General features: G+C 36.5%; 3 protein-coding genes and 1 pseudogene across 3 annotated transcripts; 1 reads left to right on the top strand and 3 right to left on the bottom strand.

Annotated features, from left to right (window-relative positions):
• Positions 1-1448: 1448 nt before the first annotated feature.
• LOC139884884 (uncharacterized) lies at positions 1449-3084 on the bottom strand. The gene is made up of 8 exons (XM_071868853.1): positions 3057-3084; positions 2804-2969; positions 2443-2533; positions 2282-2340; positions 2138-2198; positions 1849-1939; positions 1684-1760; positions 1449-1565 (listed from the first exon to the last, which is right to left on the bottom strand). The coding sequence occupies exons 1-8, from the start codon at positions 3082-3084 to the stop codon at positions 1449-1451; spliced, it is 690 nt and encodes a 229-aa protein (XP_071724954.1).
• Positions 3085-3090: 6 nt separating this feature from the next.
• LOC139884883 (separase-like) lies at positions 3091-12553 on the top strand. Its single transcript, XM_071868852.1, is given in 30 exon segments — positions 3091-3151; positions 3875-3983; positions 4346-4439; positions 4548-4608; positions 4611-4672; positions 4986-5279; positions 5351-5479; positions 5631-5846; positions 5909-5992; positions 6113-6259; positions 6345-6713; positions 6796-6885; positions 7283-7543; positions 7636-7759; positions 7840-8169; positions 8722-8959; positions 9125-9227; positions 9609-9728; positions 9804-9846; positions 9944-10057; positions 10060-10176; positions 10179-10235; positions 10347-10596; positions 10900-11278; positions 11373-11609; positions 11781-11868; positions 11955-12101; positions 12104-12200; positions 12202-12333; positions 12379-12553. Coding segments are annotated over 30 exon segments (4728 nt in total).
• Positions 12554-14192: 1639 nt separating this feature from the next.
• LOC139884882 (uncharacterized) lies at positions 14193-15272 on the bottom strand. Its single transcript, XM_071868850.1, has one exon. The coding sequence runs from the start codon at positions 15270-15272 to the stop codon at positions 14193-14195; it is 1080 nt and encodes a 359-aa protein (XP_071724951.1).
• A 741-nt stretch (positions 15273-16013) lies between these two features.
• On the bottom strand, positions 16014-21205 carry LOC139884881 (mitogen-activated protein kinase kinase kinase 1-like; annotated as a pseudogene).
• Between the last annotated feature and the right edge of the window lie 150 nt (positions 21206-21355).

Raw genomic sequence — 21355 nt, 5'->3', positions numbered from 1 at the left:
TTCTCAATTGTTAACCCTGTTTGGTTTTCTGAGATTATTAGAATCTAAAGGGAATGAAAATTTCTTTATTTTTTATCGTCTCACTCAGCTGATATGACTCTCTTATCTCTAATCTGTTAATTTCCCTTTTTCAACAATGTGAGCGTTCTTGTGTGGTTGTTCTCTGAACAGAATCCATCTTCTCGGTTTTCACAATGTTATAAAATCTTCCTTTTTCCCTCATGGCTAATTTGTTCATACTTTATTGGATGTTTTGCTTAAATGAATGGTCGAATTGAACTTTGCTTCTTGTAAAAGCTACTGTTTTGCAGCAGATTTCATAAGTTTTCCTTTTTCACAATACTCGTTTATAAAACTAGGGCTTAGGGAATGAACTATGCATGTTAGGTTCTTTGAACAACACCCATCTTTTCAGATTTCACAATGTTATAGAGGCCTTTTCTGTTTACTTTTCTTTTCTTTTTTTTCTTATGACTAACTTATTCATAGGATGTTTTTGCAGGATGGCATGGAGGAACCAGAATCGGAAACTCAGCCTGAACCGGAACCTCAGTCTGAACCTATACCGGAATCTGCACCCGCCACTGAACCAAAGCCTCACAAACTGGAGGAGTGACAGTGACAGAAAATGGGGAGCCCCTTGTAGAATTTAACTGTCATTGTGGTGAAAAATATCATCTATCCTTCACTGAACGAAAGTGCTATTATGAGATCTATCACAAAGCTTGTTTTTAAGCCCAGAAAATGGATACAAAAAATCATCTCTGCCAAGTAAACTTCAGAATTCCTTGCTGTTGAAGCTGATTCCTTCTCTTTCCATTGTTGATGAGATTTCTTCTGCTATATTGAAGGTCAAGCTACTTGTTAACCCTGATTTCGTTAGTTCGTGACTTTACTTTATGAAAGGTTCTGAATATTGGATTTTGATATGAATTCTGTAGTCGTTTAGTCTGTATAAGTCGCCAATACCCATTTGTTCATATGCAATACTTAGAGGATCAATGGTATATGTTTACGATACACCTTTGTTCATATGCAATAAAGTTTGTGTTAGTTTCAATGTTTACATAAAAGTCGATTAGCTCTACTTTGTTGACCTTGTGTGGAATTTTGGCTAACATTTCTCTACTTACATCAAAGGAATATGACCATGGCAACAACCACTGCCGATAGTTGTCATGGTTAGTTAAAAGGAAAAACCAATAGAAGATCGAGAAAATAGGATAACAATAGTCTCAACAAAGAAACTTTGATGAAAGTAATATGTTAGATTTAGAACATAACATGTGTTTACATTCAAACATAATGTCTTGAGAGATCAATCCCAAACAAATCTTTAAAAAATTTCGACCAACAGCTTACTAACGACGTCAAAGATATCAAATCACACTAGCTATTCGTCATGAAGGTCTAAACAAACCTATCCCAAATTTTGTCATATAACTGCTCTATTCGGAATCGATATCCGAAGCTTCAAGTCCTTCTTTATATAGTTCAAAATCCTCAGGACTCCATCTGCAGATCAGGTGAAGCCGGAAAGAAGCCATCTTGATTCCCAACAAGCGCTGCAACAAAAATTTAATAATTAAGTTAAAACACAATTAGCAGTTTTGAAGTCGGGAAATCTAAATTCCACTTTATAATTATTGTTACATGTTGGTAATTGACAAGGTTTGAACTAACCAGTATACGAGAAGCCTCAGGAGAGATGGGCTTTCCTTCTTCACAAACAAGATAGTCTGATACAAGTTCTATGACACCTGTGAAAATACCCCAACAATGTCATTCAGCATAACTAACATAAAATACACACATACTTAGACAAGGTCATCGGAGTTGCGAAAAAACCTCTGTTCAAACGGACAGGCATCCCTTGTTTTCTCAGTAATGGTTCCATTTCATGGGAGAACTGTTCCAGAGGTCCTTCTGGAAGTTCCACCTATAAATTTTAATACATAAATTTTAAAACATAAGGAAAGCACAATCAAAATTTGAAATGTGGATTGCTAGTTTCTAAGATTTATGTTAAGACATTCAAAATTTAACTTTATAATTCTAGGTACATTGGTTAACTAACATGAGAGAGCTTTGGAGCTTATTTATTTATGACATCATTAAGAATAAGTGTTGAGGATACCTTTTCTGTTGCTATAGTTCCAGTCCTTGCGAAATCAAACTCTTCATATTTATTGAACAAGCTGCAGAAAAAAATAAATCAGAAAAGAGCCTGCATGACAAACCAGAACCTGAAAATTGAGAGAACCATTTTTTCAGAAGTTACCTCTCAACCTCTTCTTTTGCCATATTGGTAAAAACAAGACCAGAATCACCACGGAGAAGCTAGAAGGGAAAAAAGGGACAAAAATTCAATAATGTTTCAACTAATACGAAAGGGTATCACCTATTACACTTTGCTAGGTGCATAAAGGCACATTCTTTTACCTTAGAAACTTTGTGAAGGCCTGGCCTGATTTCATCAGCAGCTGATCGGCCTAGAGCAACTTGCATCACTTTGTTTGACCCTAGGAAGAACCTAACAGAAAAACATAACTATTGATCAGAGTCATATTCAGATTACAAAACGTACTATGGTACTGAGCATTGTTTGAAATACTAGACCAAGATTGAAATTCAACTGGTTGCTCTCTTTGATCATTCAATTTAACTTAATTCGAAATTATGCAGCAACCCATCATTTCAAAAATTCTTCTAATCAATAATGCTGAGAGAAAGTCGCCAATCCTAAATTCATACATATATTCATTCAAATTCAAAAAAACATAGCATAAACAAAGTAAATCACCTGCTAGTAGACTTCAATTGGTCTCTAAACTCCTTAAACTTGAGATTCCTCATGTTCTCGAACGAGAAAACGAAGACTGAGCTGTATTTCTCAGCTGCATCTCTAATAGCAGTCACAATAACTTCTTTCTGCTCTCTTCCTTTCTTCTTCGTCTTCGAAAGCGTCACTGAATAGAGAAAAACAATCAATTCGTCAATCATTCAATTTGAAATACCAGTGTTTAAGAATGGAAATAGACAAGGAAAGGACGAACCTTGTTTATTACGCTTTGACTTAGGCATCTTTTAATGGCTGCTTCTTCTTCTTCTCACGAAGCTAGTTTGAAGTTCATCTCTGGGTTTACGTTTTGTAGGGTTTTAAGTTGAATTTACTTCCAAGGGTAGTTATATGGGCTTGGGCTTTTGAAGCAAAAGTTACACTGAAAAACGTAAAGCCCATATTTTAATTGAATTTCATTTATAATTTGGGCCAGATTTTTTTTTCCTTTTTTTAACTCGCAATTTCATTACATATGAATAAATTAATTAATGGACTATATGAAATCACAATATTAATTATGTAAACGATCAACCATTTAGAGTTGTCGTGGTTCATCGCTTTGTCCGTTAATTAGTAGGTAAGATTTCAATTTTCAATTTATATGAATGGAAAAAGATTTGTAGTAAGTTCCTATCGCTTCACGCTCTAGCAGTTAGAACGAGAGATTAATCTCTCGATTATCGGTTGTGGGATGTTCGGGGAGACTAATTATCTAAAATAGCAAATAAATGATCTAAAATAATATTAATAATTAATAATATATCAACTGTAAGAATATTCGATGAGACTAAAAAGATGATCTAAAATACTAAGTAAATGATATAAATAATACTACTTTCGAATCAAAATACATGATTTTTTTTATTCATCCAATTAAACATGTATCTAGTGAAAGTTATTGATTAAGGTTCCGTTTGTTTAAGCTTTTCAAATGGTTAGTTTTGAAAAATAACTCTTATATACTTATCATTTTTACAACTTTTGAAAAGTAACTATTTTCGATTTTTCATTTTTTATAAAGAGAATGAGAAGTTGGATCGTCGTCGTTGGAGAAAAAACAGATACTATCTGAATTTGATGCTGCTGGCTCAATCAGGCTGAGTAGCCTGCAGCATGTATTTCATGAATTTTGCCAATGCAGGTATACAACATTTCCCCCCCTTTTGATCTGTCAGGGCTTGGGAATAAAATGTTCTGATATGCATTTAAAAATCATAAATCTTAGGTTTATTTATTGTTGCCTTTTCCTATTTATGTTAGGTTGAGAAGTCATTGAGGTGGATGTTATGTTTGCAGTGTATTATATTATTATACGAATAGTATTCCAATATAAGCGGTTTTGGAAAATAGAAATTGTATGGCTGAAAATGCTAGCACTCTATGATGAAGAAACTTGTGTTGCCCTTAGTATGATATTCAGTTCTGTAGATTTTCTTTTCCATATGATGAACTCATTCGCAGATAAATCTGCATGCTTGTGTATGTGCAGCCTTACGTCTGAAGGAGAGAGAGAGAGGAATTTTATGATAGCAAAGCAATGCTCAGCGTGGCTCTTGCTGCCTTCATCCTTTCAGTCAGCACAAATGTTAAACTTGAGGTGTTATTAGGTCTTGTCATTGGGCTTACTTGTCTTCCAGTTCAAGTAAGTATAACATGTGATATATATATTTGCAGTTACCTCATTGTTGGTCCATTGATTTTGTAGAAGAGTACGCACTTGATGATGCAAATCAGTAGCAGCAAATGGATTCAGCAACATGATTTGAATCGTTACTAGCTTCCCTTTACAACATCGGTGTTCTTCTGTACAGAAATAAGCAAGTGGAAAAGGTGATTTTGCTGGAAATTGCTTGTTGTCTATGTTGATCACATATTGTACTCTTGATTACATACTCGTGTATTACATGTGGTAAAGATAGCTGTTAGTCGGGTGATGCTAATTTGAACGATGCTACTTTATCCTTTTACTATTTCAACCAACTCGTACACGGCTTGCTGTCAGATGTCTCCTTAAAAAAAAAAATAAACCCCTACGAAACGTATTTTGGCAGCATATTCAATCATGTGCATAATTCCTTACTCGTTCTACCATTATGGTGCAACTTAATTTTCTGATTATGATAAGTGGTGACTTTCTCTGCAGGCCTCAGAGGCTTTAAAATCGAGCTTTGATGCTTCTAGGACACGTATTACACTTCTTTGGCAAAGGTCTCCTGAAAAATCAAAAGTAATTCAAGAAGATCTTTCAGAAAAAGCTATTGTTGATTTTGTTATGGAGACATGTACAAGAAGTGCTTCTGTTTTGGGCGTGCTCCATAAATTTGGCAGTCTAGAGGTTGAAAGGATAGTTTCTGAGAGTCTTGAAAGTTGGGGCATGGCAGGAAAATTATTTGGCACTCTACCAGCCCCTATGATTTTAGTGAAACAGTGGGTTAAGGTAACATCTGTAGACATTTTTACCATTCTGAATGCATTTTTTTCCTGCCACTGATTGAATTTTCACACCAGATAGCATGTAAGCTTCACAAGAATATGGACACAAGGGATTTGACTTTGTTTGATTTGCTGGAATCATCAAACAAAGAATCGGAAAAACTTTCGGCGGACAAGAGGATGATTGGCATTATTTTAGAGCAGGTTCCTCATCTTTCTAGATATCGTTTTCAAATAATTGCAATAAGAGCTCCCTCTATCTTTTCCTACATATTTTGTTAGTATGTCTATATTTATTGTTCGTCGGCTTTTTCTGTGGCTAATAGCTTTACTCTGTTCTGTGGTATCTGTTTAGGAGCTCCTAGCATATAAAGAAATGAGTCCATTTTACCCCGAGTTATCGCAGAAAATGCAAATGAAAATTATAGGTGTCCTCTTGGATGTCATACCAAATAGATTACAAAAATCACGGGTTCTACTTAGAAAAGGAACGGCATTGAGAGGAAATGGGATTGAAAGTTTGAAAGATTGTATTCAATGTTTAACAGAAGCAGTTAACATAATGGTGATAGTGCTCTTGTTACCTTATGATTTTTTTTTTTCTGACCACCTTCTATCATATACACAGAATAGTCTCAAAACTCCTCCTTCCATCAACTAGCTGCAGCATATTCCTTACGGGCGCTATGTTACCAGGAAGATGAACCGAGCTCAAAGGTGATTTCCATATATATGCTTCAAAGACTAGTCTTCGGAATATGTAGCAATGCTAAATGGTTTACATGTTTGCCCTTTCAGACAATTTCCCCTTAACTTTTTTTTTTCTCTACTATACAGCAACTATTGGAAGACATTAAAACTGCCGTAGGTATATGGCTGAGCCTATCCATACCAGATGGTAGTACAATTGAAGACAAGTTGAATGTGATTTCTGAAAATACATTGCTTCTCATTTACAATATACTTGATCTGCTATGTTTAAAGGTACACTTCTGATAAAAGAACATCATGGCAGCTCCTTGGCATTATATAAATTTGTGAGTAACTTTGTTATATTTTTCTATCTCAGGGTCATGTACAATTTCATTATGATATATACGAGCTTGTCATGAGATTATTTAAAACGAAGAATGTCCCTTTGGACAAATTCTTGCTTTCGTTGTGGGGATGTAGAAGACTTAGTTGTCATGCACTCTGTGCTTCACCGGTAAACAAGGCATTTATCATGAAATTATTAGAGCACTATGGTGAACTTCCCAAGTCAATAGATTTCTGGATACAGTGCTTCAAGGGGTCCCAGCCATTTACAGTTGGGTTTCAGCAAATTTTCTCATTTTTGTTCGCCAACTTTGCCGATTCTGCTTGCGTACGTGAATCTTCTTTCCAGGTTGTCACAGTTGATGATGTTAAAGAAGCGGCTTCTCAGCTACTTGTGAGTGTATAAGTCATTGTATTCTCCATGGTTTTAACAAGATAAATGTGCAAAATGTTCACTACTCTATGTTTTCTCATAGGCCCAGGTTCCTGTATCCAGTCATTCTGCCTTTTGTGCCAGGTATCTATACTATGATTTGTGTGAAAGGCTTGTTTCCCACGGGAAACTATTTGAGGTAAATTACTTCTAATTTTTTTATAATCAAACACTAGCAGTATGTGTTAGTTTGAAATAATCTTCTTGAAGTGAAAAGTTTGAAGTGAAATATTTATGTTTGTTAAGTTTGAACTGCACTGCAAAATCTTTGGTCTACAAGTTTTTTTTTTTTCTTTTGTGGGTGGTAGTGGTGATTACATCAGTTTAGAAGTTAATTAGCCAATACTTAATTATAATTTCATCAATTTCAACTCATTTTGACTTCTTAATATTGGCTGGCTCAATTAACCTTGGAAACGAGAATTCTTCTGTCAATGGTGGACATAATTTGAATGTGCATGTAGACTCGTCTTAAGTGTTACAGGACTTTAATAGTTATAGATGTTAACAGTGACAAGTTGGTTTCTGTCCTCTAGGCTCTTTCATTTGCCAAAGAAGCCCTTCAGTTGCGCACAAAACTCTTCCAGGAAAAGTTTAGGTGCTCTGTTGAGCAGAAAGTAGAGAGCCTTGATGAAGCTGGTGACCTTATTGAGCAAGTTATGCCTAGCATTACGAATCTCCAGATTAAATCTGTTGCAAGTGAAGTTTGGTCCTTTGATTCCATTTCTTGGGAAATGGATGGTTATTATCTCAGTGCTTGGAATGTAGTACAATCTTATCTTGAAAGTACTATGCAGGTTGTCTTGTTTTTCTGTTTCCATCCTTTGTTTTGAATTAAACATAGAATGACTGTCATCTTATTTAAATGTTTTTCTTCTGCTGCATACAGCTTGGGATTATACTTGAATTGATTGGAAATGAGGCTGAGGCTGAAGCGTTTCTATTGTGGGGAAACGATATCTCCTGCACACAAAGTTTACCACTATTTACAGTCGCCTTTTCTTCTGTCTAAGGTATACACCGAAATTTTTTGAGTCACCATTCTTGAAGCAAATTCTTTGTTCTGATCACTTTATCTTTGTTGTGTTGCTAGGAAATATATATCGTAAGAAGCATCATTTAAAGCGGGCAGACAGGGAACTCCAAAGAGCAAAGGAAATTCTGGTGACCATTGATGATTTGGCCTGCAGAAAGTGCAGACTCATGCTTGAAGCGTCTGTTAACCTGCAACTAGGTGACTATTATCATAGTCATGTGGATGGTGTTACTGGAAATGCTCCAGCAGCATCAGATCCTCATAGCCTGTACATGTCAGGATTAGTTAAGTTAGACGATTTAGAGTGGAAAAACTCTATTAGTTTCCCTGAAGAAGGATGCAGTCGGAGCATGTTCGATGAGAAATCTTCTATTAAAAACCATCAAGGTCCAGGGAAACTTTGCCCTGGAAAGGAGGAAACAAAGGAAAAAATGCCTGCGAGAAAGTCGAAAGTAAAAGTACTACAAAAACTTTAGTAAAAGACAGAAGTTCTCATCTGGAAAAAAATGGGAGGGTTACTCATTCGAAGTACAGAGCTTCTCAAAACTATAGTTTCGTTGACGTGCCATTTGAACCGTTAAATAGCAAAGTAATAGAAAATAAATTATGACCCTTTGCGATCTGAGGGTTTAGTGATATTGTTAGAATAGGTTGAATGCTGGCTTGTTATGGTAATAAAGGTGGAACCCAAATTTGAGATCCACATCCCCTAGTATGTCCTCAAGACTTTGGTGAGAGACTCTTTGAGTAGGTTTAGAGATGACTTCTCATGAATGCTTGTAGGGTTATTATACTCATACTTTTGCGTTTGCTTATCAATGGTATTAATAGTTTGGGACCCTTATTCAGGCAAAGGAATTCTAAACATTTATCATACTGCTTCACTGTTATTTATATTATATTTTATGAATTTTTTTAATCTGTTTGCTTTCTCTTTAGGAAAATGTTTGGGGAATCATGATCAAATTCACGAGAAGCATAATGTTTTAGTCCAAAGTGTATCTGCCTTAGTGAGCGGAAACCCATTTCTTCACGACTCCAGCACTCTTCCACTGCCTTCTTTACTTAATTTACTTGGAAAACAGCTTCCAGGAGATGTTTTTTCTGTTGAACGTGCAGCAATACTTTACAGCCTAAGTTGGTTCTCCCTGCAACAGTATCATTTGAAAGATGTCAGGTATTATTAGGGACCCTGCTTATGTACTACGCTAGAATTTAAGTGCTAAAGTATTTACGCACTTTATGTCTGTATTTGTCTGCACTTCTTTTATGATTTCACCAATTGCTTTTTATTTATGACACCTCATTTTCCATTTTAATCGCCTTGTTTTATCCAAAAGAGGAGTGTTTGCTGTGACTTATCTCATGTTCAACTGTTTCAAATAGTGTCTTGGTTGAAACTGGCTTTCGTGCTATGTCGGGAAGTTCCTGTTCTTTTCCAGAAGGTCAGACTTATCTTTCTTTGTTTTTATGCATTAGTTTTTAATTTGTGTCTATATCCTTGATGATGGGCATGCTAACCTGAGTTTGTTCAGCATACCCAGTGAGTCAGTCCATTTAACTGAACATGCAACGTGATGGAGACATGTCAGGTAGTTATTGCAATTTGTAACAAGTAGAATTTTTAGTAAATGTATTTTTAATAACAATAAAAACATATACATATATATAGTACATGCAAGGTTATGACTAATGAGCTGATTTAGAGTAGTCTGAAAATTCACTTCTTGGTCATACCTTGCTCATATTTCCATAAAGTAGAATCTTTTTGTGTACTGTTACGTTCCTTTTATTCAACATATCTGATTCTTCGAAGGTGAACCATTATTGATATCCCTGAAAATTACTGGGCGTCATACTTCCATCAAGCTTCATTGGGGACTGATCTCGATTACCAGTTTTTTACAAATTTGAGTTCCAGGACCAAGCAACATGCGAATTGTAAGGTAAATATGAAAACTAAATAGTTTCCTATATTAATTGGTGTGTTTTAGTGCCAAGAATGATGGCTGTATTTTCAGGGGTTACTGGCACCTGGCGCGGTAGGGATTGGCGCAGAAACAAGTAAATTACACAGGTCTTGTTTGCTTAGTATGAAATACTCTTTATTTCAGGATAATATTTTGAAATAAATACTCGATAGCTTAATTTTTTGTCTCAGGGGTTATTGAATTAGATTACAGGGATTCCGAGCAGTCTCGCATCATTCTTAATTTCTATTGCAGGCTTGCTCCCGACTCGATTCAAGACCTTGATCAATTTGTGACAGACTTTTTCAAACCCTTCCTTCGAGCACAGTTATCTGTATAAGTTTGCTTGGAGATGCTTACACGAAGTTCCTAGGAAAGCTTCTATGTTATCCTTCAATTGTTAATGCATGGATGCTGTTATCACGCTTAATTCTGAAGGTCAACCAGTTGTGATACTTTTACCTGTAAATTCCATTTCAGAAGGTACTAATTCACTTGTTCAGACATACTGACATACTGACATACTCTGTGTAAAAGTACAGTTATTGGAATTGTCAAGCCTACAACGTCTTACTAGTTTTTGTATTTTGACAGAATTGTCAGATGATGATAATGATGAAACCTGTTCTTCTGGGAAAATTTCAGAGAGCTGTAATGGGGGTAAACATTGGCACTGTCCCTGGCGTTCTAGCATGGTTGATGATGTGGCTCCAGCTTTTAGAATGATTTTAGAAGAGAATTATTATTCATCCTCAGTCATCCCCTTGGAAGATACAAAGAAGATCAGGAATCTTTGGTGGATGCAGAGAAAGAGGATAGACAATCTTCTTGGTAAACTGCTGAGGTATTGTCTATCTATCTATCTATCTATCTTTTCTTTTCTTTTTTCCTTTTTCTTTTTTTGTGGATCCAGGACTTTGCTTAGATAGGCAGAATACTTTTTGACCTGGGTATTGGCGTTTGCACGAACTTTACAGCTTGCTTCATCTTTGAATTACAAATATTAATATATACACAAAAGGAATCCTTGACAAGACTAAGTTGCTACACTTGGTTGTACTTCTTGCATGCCAAATTTGCTTGAATTTAATAAGATTGAACATATATATTGTTTCTATCATGCATAATTTATTTGCTCCACTATCAGGAAGTTAGAAGATTCATGGCTGGGTCAATGGAGATTTTTGTTTATGGGAGAATGGTCAAACTGCCAGTACCTGGATGTGGTGATGGAGAAGGCTGTTCGTGATCTGAAATCCAAATGCAAAGTGAATGCAAACAAGACCCTTCTTAAACTTGTACTCGGTGGTTCAAAATTTGGGTCTGAACAAACATACATTCCTTACCTTCCTTTGGAGAAATGTTGCTATGTTGCTCTTGAAAATCGCGATGAAGAAATTTTTCGGTCACCAGTCAAGTCATCTCATACAGAAGCCTCCCAGATTATAAATGAAGCACTCCGCCAGCTTGAGGAAGCTTCTCCCAGTAGGCAGCCAATAATTTTGGTCATGGATAGTGACGTGCAGGTAAAGTCTTCAAATCCTGCAATGTGTACGCTTTCCGTAGATTTCTTTCTAAAGTATGTATTACAAGAAACTAATCAGACTCAACTGTGCCCAGGTGCTTCCATGGGAAAACATACCAATACTAAGAAATCAAGAGGTTTATCGCATGCCTTCTCTTGCCAGCATTTCGGCAACACTTGATAGGGCCCACCAAGAGCAGGAGCAAGTTAGAGAGGTTGCTGGTAATCCTCTTATCGATCCCTTGGATGCATTTTATTTGTTAAATCCTAGCGGAGATCTTACATATACCCAACTTGAGTTTGAGAGCTGGTTTAAAGATCAGAACTTAGAGGTAATTCCTTGTTTGCTCTTATATTAGAATTTTTACTTTCGCTCAAGGGACCAATTATGGGTGTTTCAGAAGAAAATGACTAATATCGGATTTTGCTATTTCCCCAATTAACAATTCCTAGGTCAGTATTACATTAATTAATCTAATTACCGTCTATTTCTTGCAATATAGGGGAAGGCTGGATCGGCGCCTCCAGCTGAAGAACTGGCTATGGCATTGAAAAGCCAGGACCTTTTCATTTATTTCGGCCATGGAAGTGGTAATTGCAATCAATCATTGTCCTATTTTCATTGGCTGGTCATTTTTTCTTATTTTTATATGACAAGTTTTCCCTTTGATATACAGGATCACAATATGTTTCGAGGAACGAGATACAAAAATTGGAAAAATGTGCGGCTATATTATTAATGGGATGTAGCAGTGGTGTTCTTAAACTTAATGGACGTTACATTCCTCAAGGTATGCCCTTAACTTATCTTCTTGGAGGTTCCCCGTTACTATTGCCAATCTCTGGGACGTTACCGACAAGGGCATCGATCAATTCGGAAAAGCCATGCTTGAAGCATGGATAAAAGAAAGGGCAAATCCGTCAGAGTAAATGCCGAGACTTAGCTGCTGCAAAAGAATTAGAGGCTTTGAACATAAAGGGAAATAATGCTAAGAGAAAAGGTTCGAGGAAGAAGTTAACTGAAGCTGTTGCTGGCAACAATAGTATTAATAACGTGTCCGACAAGAACAGTAACGTGTCCAACAAGAATACCTATTGTAGCCATAGACCAAAGATTGGGTCCTTCATGAGTCAAGCTCGGGAAGCTTGTGTGCTTCCTTTCTTAATTGGGGCTGCGCCTGTTTGTTACGGTGTCCCGACATATATAAGGAAGAAGAAGACGGATGAGGGTGGCGGCTCGACCAAATTGGAGGTTCTAGGCGAAATATCAAAATGAAGTTCTGTTGTAAAGAAAAACGGAATTAAAATTTCCTTCTTTCTTGAGAATTGCATTAAGATGCTGAGACTTAAAAGTGTAAACACGAATTTATTGGAAAAGTTCTTCTTTTTCATGTTATAGTAGATTCAAACATTTGATGAACTTATGTTAATTATGTATTAATTTGATTCACTCGATTTAATCCATAATTTAAATAATGCTGTATGTGTATAAGAGAAGGTGTTCGAAATTAAAACGGGTTTATGTTGATTATGGATTACTTTGAGTGGATCATAAAGTTTAGGGATCAAAACGTTAAAAATGAAAGTAGAGCAGAATCTAGAATTTGGCGAAAACATTTTCAAAACGGCAGATAGTTTTTTGCGCCTAAACTTTCATAAAAAATGTGTCCTCTGGAACTCTGCTCTACTATGAATTTCAACAGAATGGTCCCTACACTATGAGATCCGATCGATTAAATCCATAACTTTGACCATAAAGAGAAATGGTACTACACCGTGTACCGTTTCTTTAAAAATTAAATGTGAATTTTGCTAATAAGTGTCGAATTATCAGATAATATGATGATTTCATCTCATATATGTAAACACTAATACTGTATGCTTATAAGAAGAGGTGTTCGAAATCAAAATGGGTTTACGTTGATTATGGACTAATTTGATCAGTTCGTAGCGTTTAGGGATACAAACGTTGAAAATGAAAGTACAGCAGAATTTAGAATTTGACGAAAAATTTCTCGACACCGCCACATTCTCTCAATAAAAATGCGTGTCCTTTCGAATTCTGCTCTACTATGAATTTCGACAGATTGGTCCCTAAACTATGCTATCCAGCCAATTTAATCCGTAAAATCAATCACTCACCAAATTATTTATCGTCAGTACAAAAAGTTATTTCTCTAACACCCCCGTTTCATATTATTGTTTTAGAGAAATTTCGTTCTATAGTGTTTTCCAGTAAATAAATGACATCTTTCTCTGGTAACAAGTTACAACTATTATCACCTTCAGCAGTAAAGTTTACGGTAGCGTGACAGGAAATAATTTAGAACCGATAGCAAATTGCAATTTGCTAGAAAAAATCGCGAGTAATTAAGGACGATAGGAAATAATTTAGAACCGATAGCTAGGACTCACGAGTAATTAAGGACATAGAGAGTAAGTAACAAGTAATTAAGGACGTGGAGAATAAGTAACTTTCCAAGAAGAACAAAAGGCAACTACGAAGGACAAATGGACTAGAACTTATTAACAAACAAGATGAGATACAATAAATGTTCACATATGAAATTTACCAATGGAAGAATATCCATCCATGGTTTTTGGCTGGCATCATAGAGAAAAAAAAACACAAGCAATGATCAGCAAATTACAATGTACAAAGTACAACAGGGAAAGAGATTTGAGCCATATTCACCTGGCTCTTCCCAAATTCTTTGACAAGAATATAACAAAATAAAGCAAATTCATGCAAATCTGAAATCAAAGTCAGACCCAGGTTTCTAAATTTGACTGCCTTCCCCTAGAAATCAAGTCAAATCCCTTTTATGAATTCCTTTTTCCTAACCCCTAAAACTATTTACCATTAAAACAAGTCCAGCTCCCCTCTCGAAGAACCCATTTTCTTCTCTTTTCATCTAATTCTGATCTCTGTTATTAGCTTCTCTACGTCGACGTCTCCTAGCCGATCGTCCTAGAAGCTCTTGGTTATGACGAAGACGCATGCGACTCTCAAACGAATGTCCATCGTCAGGATCATCCAAGTCATCGTCGTCGTCATCATCATACACTTGTTCTTGGACATTCAAACCACCAACTGGCGAGGGGTGTCGAATACCAATATTGCCCTGGGGATTCCTAAGCCGCCTACGAAGCTCATCACCAGAATGTCCAAATGCATGAAACAGAATAAAGAAATTCATCAAGTCTGCATCAACACCATTCCCCTCAAAACCCCCACCATCTTCATCAGAGTGGAATTCATGGTGACGATTTCCCTCGATTACATAATCACCAAAGACCCTCGCCCCAGGCATTGTTGACCGAATCGTGCTGAGCACGTCATTTCTTTCACGCTCCCTCTCGAGGCTCCTCCATTTTTGCTCCATATCAGGATCTACTTCTCGTGGCCTAGCAGAGGGATGGTCCGCTTTCATGTGTTTTCGCAATTCCTTGAAAGTGCCTAGAAACGAGCAATCATCCTGCATGCAACTTCTCTTTTTGGAGTTGAGATATTCCCTGGCAGGTTCTACAACAGTCCACCCTTTCACCTGACCTCTACAAAGGGGGCATGCAAGTTCTGGGACTACACAGTTGTTGTTGGTGGTGTTGTCCACATCCATCAAATTCAGATCAGACAAATCTATCGGATTCCCCAATGTGCCATTTTCTGGCTGCCTGTGATTGGATGCGACAACCTTGGTATAGGCTTTCTTGTATTGATCAAGGCAGTTCGAATACCGAAAACTAGTTCCACACATGTATGCACGACAACCCTTGTCATGTGAGGAACACAGCAGAAGAACAGCATTGTGAGGACACTCCATGCACACAGCACATCTTGCATCTTCCCAGTCTTTCTTATCCGGCACTTTGGAGCATCTTCTCGGAAGCAAATCTTTGGAGATGCCATGATGATTGCAAGCTGACAACGAGTGTGGAGTTGTCTTGCATTGCCTGGAAGAGATCCTGCGTCGTCCTCTGCCACCTTTCGCCATTTCCAAACTTCGCCTGAAAATAGTATCACTATCATATGACTGAGAACCATCTTCGTCGAGCAGGTACAATAAGGAATGAAGGAAAAAAACATTGAACAGTGTAGCACGCAGATCAATATAAAGTTTTGTACTTTCCATAGATTTAACAAGGCAGCATACTCAGAGTAGAAATATTACAACAAGTATGATAGACTGATACTTTTAGCTTACAATGTCAAAGTCAATGAGTCATACCTACTGCCAAAACCACTTCTTAGAAGAAAAAACAAACTGCTCTAATGGCCACCACATATGAAGTATTTAAAACATTCTATGTAGTACTTAATCAAATGCATGATTATAAATATCCACTAGACGTCATTCTTGTCCAATTTCAAAAAAATCAAAATAAATAACATTATCCTCTAAGACATCATAAGAATACAGAAAGACAGCTGAGTTGCATCCCATTCCACAATTTCTTTCTCAAGCACCACTTGTGCAGAAAATACATACAAAAGTAGACCCTTATTACATATGAATCATGTAGAGACAGAGATTGTAAGGTAATGCCAGAAGAGATGGACTAAGCATAGGAAACATGTTGGGAGCAATCATAAAGAAGATCCCATGAGCTAGCCAGTTAGTTTTATAGAACAATGATAACCAAAATTGCATTAAAATGATACATTTATAGATTTTCTAAGAGATAGAACCCCATTCTAGAATTCTGAGAAGAAATTGGTCCAACAAAGATGAACATTACACAGTAAAAACAACAGTTTGATACAGACATTCAACAAACAAGACGAAGTAAGGAACAATCTGAAACAAAGATGAGCACTACCGAGAAGATATCCAATCAGTTTAACAGCCAGAATGCACAATCAATTTGAGAGAAATCCAATGAAGGGTATGATTCTAACAAGCTAGAAACATTGTAGAAATGGAAACATTGTAAAGAGAAATAGAGCTCACCTGCCTTGTAAAACTCGCAAATCTAAATCGAAAGAAGAGGGGAATTTCAGCTAGTTGGAGAGACCAAAGCAAGCCTGCACAAAAATATAAATATACATACAATAAAGTCAGATGTTTGCAATATAAGAAGAAACAACAAGATGCTTTAAGCAAAAGATTCACATGTAAGGACAGATAATTAACTAATAAAAAATATCATCAAGCTAAGATAACACCCACATGGGGCTACTACTATCCCTTTATCCATCTGAGATCCAAACCACCATTATTGATTAAAAAAAGAAAATCAATTGGTCCCTAAAATTGGAGTAATTTCAAAAACGATGTTCGAATTTTTTTTTTCTTCACATTTCTACATAACCATCCCAAACAAAGTCAAACCATAATCCAATCGTATGTACAAAGAACACCCAGAAACCTAAAACGGACCTCAGCCGAACCGTGAACGAGTAGAAACGATTTTGAAATGAAAATTTTTAAAATCCCGAATTGAGAATTTAGGGTTTGAAAAATTGAAATTGAAATTCAGATATACATCGAATCGAAAGCAAAGGCAACTAAATCGCGACCAGAGAGAAAAGAAGGGGGAGAGAGAGAGAGGAAAAGTACATTTATCGGATTCGTAGTGTACTTTTTACGCTATTCTTCTCTTCCTTGTTATTATACCTGTGAATGTTTGGTAGCAGAGAAAGTTTGAGGGAAATTAAAATGAGAAAATGTATATTTTAGTCCTCACGTTTCACTTATAACACCTTTTCAATCTTTTTATGTTTTTTTGTTAGCCTAAAAAACCTTCACGTTTCTTATTAGGGACAAAAAATACACCTCCGCCGTTAACTTCATCTACGTGCCACCTTTGTGGCACTCCGTGGCGCCAACTCATACTTAGTCGACTAACAGACTCATATAATTGTGATACGTGTCAATGGAACGTCACAAAAATTTTGCCACGTCACACATTCTTATAAAGAAAATGTGGATTTTTATGATGTGTCAAAAATTTTGATGAGTCAGATGACACATGTCACAAATATATTATTCTGTTAGTTAATTAGGTGCCACGTCTGCAAAATTAACAACAGAAACTAATAGGAAATATGAGGATTTTTTAGACTAACAAAAAAATGTGAGGACTGAAAAGTGTTACCGGTAAACATTTCTCAAAATGAAAATTAAAAAAGAGTTTGCGTCACGCGCTTTGTAAGAGCGTGGAATAATGGTGAATATTGTGAGGTAACGTGGTAAGGTAGCACGAGTTCGGCCGATTACTTCCCACATTCAAGCACATTCTTTCAAAATTGAAATATCAATTTAATCTTATAAAAGCATAAAATATAAAAAAAATATTTTATTTATGAGATCATCATATATACCCAATTATATTCTGTCAATTTCGAGTCGAAAATATTGTGGCTCGCCCCATGAACTGGAACCGAATCGGAGCTCAGTTGAATCGAACCGGTCAATTCAGTTCCGAATCAGAATCGATATTTAAACGGTTTCATTCCGGTTTTTATTTCCCAGAAACAAAATCAGAACCATCTCGAACAGAAATTTAAGAATAGCAAACTGCCATTTCTGAACCGGACCATGGATCAAATTATGTTCTGTCAATTTCGAGTGGACCCCCCTGAACTAGAACGGAACCTGAGCGAAATCGAACCGAATCGGAATCGGAATTTCTTACGGTTTCAATCCGATTCTTACATTTCAAATAATTATATGAAACCGGATCCGTCTCGAACCAAAATCGACCCAGTCCGGTTCATGACTCAAAAGTCAAATCCGTCTTGGACCGGTGCCAGATTTTTTATTTTATGGAAGCAGACAAGAAGATTATCAGCAATGTCCAGTTTTTCTTTTCCCTAATGAAGCAATGTACTACTATGAGTTAAAGAATAATGTGCAAATCAATGTATGGATCAAATTGATCGCGTTCCAAAGCATAGGGTTCAATTCGTCAAAACATAAATCATAGGGGTAAATTTGTACAAAATAAAAATACACGCACTTTGATTTTGCCGAAAACTGACTTACACTTGAAGGAGTTAACTTGAAAGTGATGGCCTCTTCAAGAAACGATGTTGTAGTAGCTGAGCAGCCGTTGGCCGATCATCAGGTTTAACTTGTAGGCATCGAAGGATAAAATCTCGAGCATCCATCGATAAAGAATCAGGAATCTGAGGAAGTTCACCCTTACTGATCCTGAATACTGCCTGAAACTGTAAAACACATAAAAAAGATACTTAGAAGACATAAAAAGGGCAAACCCCATGCGCGTTGAGACTCCCCGCATTCGGGATATGGGGAGGATGTCGTACATAACAAACCCCATGCGCGTTGAGACTCCCCGCATTCGGGATATGGGGAGGATGTCGTACATAACCAAGAAATATTTATCTCATACAAAAATGGTGGAAAATAAGATAGATAGTTACCCCTTCCTTGTGAGATTGGTATGGAGGTTCACGGGTTAACATTTCTAGTACGGTACAACCAAGGCTCCATATATCAGCTGGAAGTCCATAGTCGCCAGGTTCCTTATATTTAACAACCTACAAATTTGAATAACTGACTTCATCAACGGCAGTGGTGCAGAATAAGAATTCATCAATCAATTCAGAGCATAATTGTTAATAGCGTGCGTTATGCTTTAACATTACATCACAAGGTCCCAACGTAACGTTAATCATAAGGCACTGAGTCTGTAACGTCCATTATACACTGCATTACGATATACATTGCATTACATGCATAAGGCACTTGAGTATGTAACGTGCATTATACATTGCATTACGATATACATATGTTACTATAGGAAATCGAGGCATGGCTAATGAAATTTTAGATTTTCAAAGGGGAAACAAACCTCGGGTGCCATCCAGAAAGGAGTTCCTTTAGAGGACCCGACATCAATCGATGCCTGAGAAGATTAAAAAACAATTAATATGTGATGCAACATTTTAGTTTAGCATAGAAAGAAAAGAGAAAGCAAGAAAAAGGAGAGGAGGATGGCAAATGAAGTTACCTTAGCCAGCCCAAAATCAGCAAGTTTCACGGATCCATTTGCATCCACTAATATATTGGCACATTTGATATCCCTTGAAAATGGAAAAGAATTAGAAGAATAAAGCACATCTCCAAAATTAATTTAAACGATAATAAGATGGTTAAAATTATAAGATGCATTACCTGTGAATAACGTTCTGTTCATGAAGATACTTCAAACCATTCAAAATTTGCCTCGTGTATGCAGAAACTTGAGAATCTGTCAACTTGTAGTTTTGATAAAGACTTGACAAAGAGCCCTTGGTAACAAGCTCGAGGAAGATATAAAGTTTTGATTCATCCTGGAAATCATAAGACGAATCAGTAAAGTATGCACTGACTTAGATGGTAATTCTTTTACATAGCATATACGGCTAAAGCTCATCCAATGACAGAATGCAGGGAATTGATTCTACGTTCATTGGCAGCTAAAATATTGCTCAGAATATCAATTTTTTTTTATCCGGTTTCAATCTTTTGTCATGCCAAGAAAACATATATTCAGATTCATAAAGTATCTTTGTATGTATACCTTCTCCGTGCCAAGATACCGAACTATGTTTTCATGTTTAAACTGACTTAGCCAAAAAATCTCCTGTGGCAAGAAACAAAGCGTTAGAGAGAATCAAATCCAGGAGGTTCGAAAAGAAAAAAACATTTCATTGTGTTGAATTTTATAGCTTTTTTTTTAGTTTGACAAGAGTAATCACCAACCTGTCGAAGTTGCAATATGCTTTGCCTGCCTTGGAAATCTTGATCCGACAAAGAAAACCTCTTTTACAGCGAAAAATTCTCCCTGGCTGTCCAGAGAAAGAGGGAAAATCAGAACAAAGAATGGACAAATCAGAGATAACTCTAGTCTAATCTAACGGTCAAGAGAGTGAGTACTGTCATCAGGACTTTATACTACTAACTTCATCCAATAATAACATAAGGTTGTTTAGAGTCAACTCTCTCGTCAACTTCAATTTCATAGAAAATCTGAGCATGCGGTAATATATTGCTTAGTGGTTAAATCAAAAAAATAAACTACATTAAACCAATACAGCAGCCTTGCTAAAATGCTTCAAGGATACTTACTTTTAACTAGCTCACTCAGGAAAAAGAAAAACATTCATTACAAGTAATAAATAATACATTTCCTAAGCAACTAAACTCAGAGAGCAGTGAATAAATGAACTTACTCCGTAATGGCCTCATACACTGTTCCGAAAGATCCACTTCCTAATTGTTGACCTTTCTGCCACGAATTCATATTCAGTATCCGTAGATCTAACTTTTCTTCTGTAAATCGCTCACTATTTTTTGAAATAATGTCCTCCTCCTCCCTGCAAATCAAATCAAATCAAAATTAATCTGTTTCATCGATATAAAACTAAAATGAGTAATTGATCCTTAGGTAAAATAAACAATATTATGCTCTCACAAATCAATCACCTGTCATTCGAAACCATCCTTCCAATATAAGTAAGTTCCTTAAGAGCAGCCATCCACTTTTGGGTCTTGCACTTGTCAAGCACCAATTCGCGCATAGCTAACATTTTTACTAAAGTCCCACTCTGCCACCTCCTAACATAAGATGAACCGACTTTGTAGAAAACGGGTAAGACGATATGCTGAGAGGTTCTGCTCTTTTCCATAATCATGGCAAGCTTGTCAAGAGACCAAATTGAAGATGCATAACGTTTTGATATAACTATGATGGAGACTTTGGATTGTTTAATGCTTCTTCAATTTCAACCTTCTTCATAGCCTCTTCTTTCTCCTCTTCTAACAGTTTCTTCATCGTCTCTGTAGGTATGAAATCCTGCTTGTTTCAAAGAACTGTAAAGAAGGCTGACGAAGGTTTTACGACCTCGAAAACTCAAGAAAACATGGTAACTGCATCGAGACGCTGACGCGTAGGAAGATTCATCGCCCGTTGCCATTGTGTAGAAAAAGGAAAGCTAAATGTCGAGAGAGGAGGCAGCGAATATATTATTATTGTTATCAAAAAGACCTAGTCAAGTCGTTTTTTCGTTTTCTTGGGTCTTTTTATAATCTTAATTAATTAAGTCGTCCATAGTTAATACTAGCTC

Source organism: Rutidosis leptorrhynchoides, unplaced genomic scaffold (assembly GCF_046630445.1).
Source record: "Rutidosis leptorrhynchoides isolate AG116_Rl617_1_P2 unplaced genomic scaffold, CSIRO_AGI_Rlap_v1 contig619, whole genome shotgun sequence".
Taxonomy (NCBI): Eukaryota; Viridiplantae; Streptophyta; class Magnoliopsida; order Asterales; family Asteraceae; genus Rutidosis; species Rutidosis leptorrhynchoides.
The sequence above is the reverse complement of the archived record's forward strand: the minus strand, read 5'-3'. Positions and strand labels throughout refer to the sequence as shown.